This window comes from Condylura cristata, unplaced genomic scaffold, assembly GCF_000260355.1.
Source record: "Condylura cristata isolate star-nosed mole 26May11 unplaced genomic scaffold, ConCri1.0 scaffold00001, whole genome shotgun sequence".
Classification (NCBI taxonomy): Eukaryota; Metazoa; Chordata; class Mammalia; order Eulipotyphla; family Talpidae; genus Condylura; species Condylura cristata.
In genome coordinates this window covers 69,972,491-69,979,242 of record NW_004567102.1, presented here as the reverse complement: position 1 = coordinate 69,979,242, position 6,752 = coordinate 69,972,491, and the positions used below count along the sequence as shown (strand labels likewise).

Sequence of the window (6,752 nt, the reverse complement as noted above, 5' to 3'; positions counted from 1 at the left end):
CCTGCGCGCAGTGCCTTCTGGGAGTCGTAGTCGGGAGCGAAGCGCTCACTCCCGGCAGGGGCGGGGGCGGCGGCCAGGCCCGAGGGGCGGGGCCGCGGAGCGGAGCCCGGGCGCTGAGGAAGGACGCGGGGCTCCCGAGGGTTGAGAGCTGGGCCGGGCGGGGGTCTAGGGAGGGAGGAGGGGTGCAGGGCTGGAGGGCGCCCCGGGATTTGCCCCGGGGAAATAAGGAGGCGGGGAGGGGCGGGGCCGCGGAGCGGCGCCTGGACCCGGCGGCGGTCCAGGTCGGGAGCGTTACCCCCTCGGTTGTCATGGGAACCGCAGCGTAGTGGGTGCTGACGTCACGAGCGGCGCGCTGCCCGCACTGCGGCACCCGGGCCTCTCTAGGCAGTCGGGGTCTCTGGGCGGCTGGCGGGGCAGCTCGGCGTCTTCCCGCCCGGCCCGACTAGCCAGGGGAGCCGCTTGGAACCGTCCGGGTGCCGGCCGCGGCGCGACGGGCTGTCGGCTGCTCTGCGCCCTTCTCGCCGTGAGTCGTGGGCAGGCGCACTGGCGTTCGGCCTGTCTTAGTCCTCGGGGGGTCGGCGGCAAGGGGGCTCTCGGGTCGGTGGGAGAAGAGGAACAATTGGGTGGGGGTGAAGGGGGGCTGCTGCTGCCGGCCGCGGGCGGGGCTCCTCCGAGGGGAGGGATGTGGTGCCTTTGAGTGCTGCCTTTTCCGCCCTTCCCTGTGACTCCCTCTCTCCAGTGTTTGGCATGATGTCCTGAAGGAGTGAAAGCAATCTTTGCCGTCTCTACGCCGGATTCTGTTTTAGACTTTTTAAATCAGTTGCGTACTGAGTGCCTTATTTCCTTTTAGGCTTTCAACCTGGTGCTGACTCTTCAACCGGTGAAATGCCTTCTTAATTGCATTCGAGAAAAGGTGATGGATGTGTTACATTTATAAGAAAAAAGTTACATTGATAGAGTCATATATCAATGAAAACTTATACCATTTAGGAATCCTTACCAAATGGTTGTGTGCGATTCAGCATTACTATGAAAACATTGTCCTTTTTTTGAGGCAAGGATGCTAACATGTTTGTTACCTGTTGCTTTAACGATTGCTGTTATGACCTTTCAGAAGATTGTTTAAGTGGACTTAGGGAAATTGTTAAAAACATTTGAGAGCAATTTAAATACCCAAAGCCTTTTTAAAGCCATACTAGGACTCTTGTTTGTTTAGATTCTTGCTTATTCAGCGATTGAATTATGTATGCAGGGTTTTGTTTCGGGTTTTCCCCCCCTGCTGTAAAATTTGACTAAAGAGTGAATTGTCCAAGCCTCTGCTTTTTCTCCCTTCAGGCATGTATTGACTGGTAGCCAAGGGCTTAGGGAAAAAGTAAAATGAGGTGAAAGTCATGCAATTAATTTCCTCTTAGCAGCTCCTAAAAGGATTTGCCAGGGAGAACCTTTAAAATAACAGCATATCAGGGTCAGGGCTGTCATTTTTAAGTCTAACCTTAAGTTTTGCTAGTGATAGTACCCATCAAATATTAGTCATTCGTTTGTTGATGTTGCTGTAGTACTCTTTGACATCTACACAAGCTTATTTCTGTAATGTATTTGCTATGTTATCATGAAATGATATTAACACACAATTCCTGTGTGCATTAAACTACTGTTACTTTTTAAACTACTAAAAATTGTGCATTTATGAAACTTTAAATGGCTAAAAAAGTAAATAATGTGAATGCATAGGCTACTTAGTCATGTACTTTTAATATTATAATAATTGACATAGGTAACTTTATTGAACACCTAACATATGTCAGCCACTGTGGCCGTTACCGTTCTTTTCATTGGTTCATTTCAATTTCCCAAGAAGAAAACAAGCCTCAGTGAAATAAGTACTTTGCTGAGTTCACACACTCAGCAAGTGGCAAAAACAAGAGTTCTTTCGATTCTACAAAATATATTACTGATGTCTCCTCCCCTCTTAAAATGGGAATACATAGATGAAGACAGCACGAGCCCTCCCCAAACTTACTTTGCTGGGAGGTGGGAGCAAAAAGGGGAGAGAGGTCATGAGCAGTTTACCAGGACAAAAATTCACTGCACAGGTACAGCGAGGTATAAGATCAAGATGCTGTGGGAGCTCAAAGGAGAAATATTTTACTGCTCCTCAAGGTTAATCATGCTTGCAAGAGAAGGTACCATTTGCACTAAATGTCAAAGGATAGCTAGAGGTTTGTAAGACCAACAAGGAAGGAAAGACACTTTCCAGGAGAGAAGTGTGTGTTTAATGTTATATAGGCAGGGGAAAAAAATTGGTACATTGAGGGCCTGCAGGCAGTGTTGCTGGAGTACAGAATGAGGGGGGAAGTGTGGCTGGAGAGGGGTAAAGAAAGTCAGGGGGTCACTTCATAAATTGTTTTGGACTCCATTGGTAAGGACTTAATATTTTTTTCCAGTGAATGATTGGGAGCTATGTAAGAATTTAAAAGAGAAATGGTTCCATCCCATTTGTATTTTAGAAAAATTACTCTGGTTGCAGTGTAGGGGATGATTCATTTTCATCGCAATAGAGTTATGAAAACAGTCTTACAAACAAACCCCAGAATCTTTCCATAGGCTTTTTCTCCCTCTTAAAGCTACAGCCTCATGCTACTGCTTTTGTGGGTGGGGTGGAGGAAGGCAGATGCAGAATTCAAGAGTTAGCTGAGTTTCTTCTAGAGGTTTCACCTTTAATTCATTGCTTCAACTGCGGCTGCCAGGTTACTGTCCTCTGTGAATAGCTTTGCACCTGTGACTTCCTAACTCTAGATAATGTGAAAAAAAAAAAAAAAAAAAACCCCAAAACTTAAGCACTTGAAGAACTCTTGTATCACACACAGTTTCTTACAATCACCTTGTTGGATTATATATTATATGCGTCACTTTTTTCTTAAAACTCTTACCCTCTTGGTGGTCTTGATACTTTCTCTCACAGTTTTTCACCTGTCTCTCTGATTTCTTTTTAGTTTGTGGCCATTAAAATTCTATTCTGGGCATTAAAAAAAAATTCTAGCCATTGTACACACACACCCACACACGTGTGTGTGTGTATTTCCCTAGCTCTCCTTGATGGTTTACTGTATTTTATTGCTTATCAAGTGTAACTGATATACATACACATACATACATATATTTTCATATAGTAATAATGGTTATTTTTGAAGAGCTTGCCTTGATAAGTTTTGCATTAATTAATCTTTACAAAAACCCTATCATTGTTTTATCTTTTTACTCTCTTTCAAAAGATTAGGAAACTGAGGGCCACAGAGATTAATCCTCTGGCAGGTGGAACTGGCATTTGAATACAAAGATTTGATAGTGAAGCTGAGACTCAGCAGCCATTTTGCTCCCCTCATACATACATGCCCTGCTAGGCTCACCCACTGTCCCCATTGGACATGTCTGTTGTAATTGTAGCTAGTGGTTTTTCATGCTTGTTCTAAAGATCTCTTCTGTGACTCTTAAAAATCATTTGACCATTAAACCTGTAATTTGAGTAGCCACTATAATACTGATTTTACAGATGGGGAAATAAATTGTCTAAGGTCACAAAAGAACTCTAGGGGACCAATTCTTAGACTTGTGATTTAAATGACACTACTGTGATCCCCTCTCCTGTTCTATATTTCAATATATGACACTCCTGATAAAATTATTCTAGTTCTAGGAATGTGCAAAACATCCTTTACTCTTTCTCCTGCCTTTATGGAAATTTTTATTAATCTATCTAATATGTCTTAAATATTCTGCACAGGGGAAAATAGACCGAGCCAAAGGAAAGTAAGCCTTTTCTTGATAAATCATAGTTTTGACCAAGGAAAACTTCAGCCTTAAATTCTTACCTGCTTTGTAATCCTTCTGCTTCTGTGCTGTCAAATTTCAGTAACTGACATTGTCATAAACCTTGCCTTTGCACTCTTCTTCTAATTTAGGATAGGTTTAAAGTAGATGACCAAACTATTAGATTTCCTATCTCCCAGGAAGAGTAAATTCTAGTTTCTGGTAATAAAATACAGGAAGGGGATTTTAATAATGTCAGCCTGTGACAGTATACCTGTAGTTACCTAGAACTTAGCTCCCACAGTTGTGTGTATATGTATTGTCTTTATTAGCACTTCTTCTCATATTTTTTTTTGTTGTTGTTCAAATTTCCCCTAATACCAGAGGGTTATGAATACCCAGGAGTCTGGAGCATTAAGCATTAAGTCAACTCAAATTGTTTTCTTTTTTTTAGGCTTCAGTTTCATTCTTAAGATCATTGCTTGTTATAATTTAATATAGGAATTAATATGATTTGGATACCCCTTCACATTTTAAATAAAATTAATATATGTATTGAGTCCCTCCATGGCTTTTATACAAAATAATGTGCAGCCAGGCATTTATTTGAGAAAGATGGTGAAACTGCTTATACTAAATTGCTTTGTTTTGGCAGCATTTTCAGGGGCAGGCGTGGAGTATTTAATTCACTATCTGTGAGTGTGCAACCTTCAAGCATAACTTTACTAATGTAATAGTGTATGCTTTTGGAAAAGTTAATCCTGAGAGGGAGTTTCTTAGAAGTGCATTGGAACCTTCATTATTTACTTGAAACTCTTTTTAAAATGTATTGATATACCAAGTTAGATAAATTTGTTTCCTTTAAAAACAAATTGTTTCAAAGATGGTTTACGTTCAGATATGTTCTGATGTGTTTTGTACCTTATTTTGTACCTAAACTGGTTCACATATATTCAAGTCATTTATGTAAGATCGGATTAAGGGCTCTTTATTGACATAAACATGATATAATGGACAGCGATAAATTCTTGCATGCAGAATATTTTGTCATTTCTATTTGGAAGTTACCAATTAATTAATTAATTAACTCTCTTTGTTTTGACAGGATCCTGGTTGAGTCATTGCTTTATATCCTAACTGAATGCTCTTCATAAAGCTAAGCTATGCCCACTGGTAAGACTTTTGTGGAATTTCTTGATGTGATGTATTTTTTATGTAAAGTCTGGATTATTTTAAGGGGCTCAAGAGCCAATTAATGAATTAATAGAAAGCACTGACAACATTATATCTAGAGATATTTAATGATTTGGTATTCAATTTTCTATTTAATGTTGGTGATTATTGTTTGTATGTATTGAGCAGATAACAGTTTGATAAATAATAATTGTAGCATATAGCTAGTTTGTACTCCATTATCAAAATGATGCTTTATTCTACAGCAGGTGTCAGAAACTTCTAAAGGGCAAACTCTAGTTAATAGTTTAGACAGCTACTAAACTGCCATGGAAAGTATGAAAGCAGCCATAGCAATTCTTAAATGAGTTGGACGTGTTTTTCTTTGAATAAAACTTCCAATAAAACAGGTGACTGACTTGGTTTGTTAATAACTGCTGTGGGGGCATTCATTCATTCATCAGCATTTATTTAAATGTCTGTTGAGGACTTAGTGTTAGACCTTATGATAGTAGGTAGTTATGAAAGATACAGAATTGTAGGAGAGACAGACAGTATATTTGCGAAGACACAATTACAATTTTAACTTGGGTTTAGTGCCTGAAAGAAAAGAACAGTCTTCTATGTGGGAAACAGGTAAGTTTAAATGATGTTATCAGGAAGTGTTTCACTTTAGGAGCAGTACATAACAGGCAGCTTAACACCAGCCAGGTGAGGAGTTTGGGGAAATTTGTACCAGCTAAAAGTGCTTTCACTGGGGAAGGGATTTGTTTTGATTTGAATCTAGGTAAGCAGGCAGGCACACCAGGATCCCCATAGGACCTGCAAAGAACTTGTTTGATTTTATACTAAGTGTAATGGGAAACTTTAGAGTCTTAAGCAAGGGAATGACATAATCTGATTTATGCTTTAAAGAAAAACTTGTAATCATAATGTTTACCGAATGTTCATAACTGGGAAAGCAAGTATTATGCAAGATGATCTTTGACATAGAACTATTGTAGTTTTACAGATAAGAAGATCAAATTTAGAGTTGTAAAATATCTTGTTTAAGACCACATAATTAACAGTGTTTGTACTATTCATTGTAAATAAATATGATCATAAATAAAAATTTATCTTAGCAAAGGAAATTTTTAAGAAAGGAGGCCAGAAGGTAATAGAGATACAGGGAGGTGTGTCACTAAATTCAGAAGCAAAGTTTTTAAACAAAGGGTTGATTAGTTGTTCAAGTGCAGCTGTAAAACTCATGCAAGTGTTTATGAGATTGTTAATAATGCAGAAGTGTGTCATAATTGAGTTATACAGAAAATGACATTCTTTATCATTTATAGTTGAGAGTGAAGCCAAACTAAAAACCAAAGTTTGCTTTGAAGAATTACTTAAGATCCACAGTGACCTCATAGGTGAAGGAAAAAAGACGAAGAAAAAAACTATCAAATCTGGAGGAAAAAAATCAGTGAGTAATTGATAATTTATAATGGTGACATAAAGTTTTCTGCATTAAATTATGACTTTCAGACTAAAACTCTAGTTTTTGTTTTCATACTAAAACTCAAAGGAACCTTGCATATTAATGCCAGTAAATTTATGTCATAGTTAATAAAACAACATAAAGCTAACGTTAGTCAACCTCACTTTTGGAATATTGAGCTCAGTCTTGTGTACTACCCTATAAGAATAACAAACTTTTACATAAGAGTGTCTACAGATAGTGGGAAACTTAAAATTGGTTTTATTACACTTTTTTTTAAGAAAATCAAGATTGTTAA

General features: G+C 39.1%; 1 protein-coding gene across 3 annotated transcripts in view; it reads left to right on the top strand.

The window, feature by feature from the left end:
- The first annotated feature begins 384 nt into the window (after window positions 1–384).
- AHI1 (Abelson helper integration site 1) overlaps window positions 385–6,752 on the top strand; it is a 166,604-nt gene continuing 160,236 nt past the window's right edge. For all 3 annotated transcript variants that reach the window (XM_012722687.1, XM_012722683.1, XM_012722696.1), the window contains exons 1-4: window positions 385–523; window positions 851–913; window positions 4,913–4,980; window positions 6,315–6,439. In XM_012722687.1, the coding sequence (XP_012578141.1) occupies window positions 4,971–4,980; window positions 6,315–6,439 (135 nt within the window). In that variant the 5' untranslated portion in view covers window positions 385–523; window positions 851–913; window positions 4,913–4,970. The remainder of the gene's footprint in view (window positions 524–850; window positions 914–4,912; window positions 4,981–6,314; window positions 6,440–6,752) is intronic.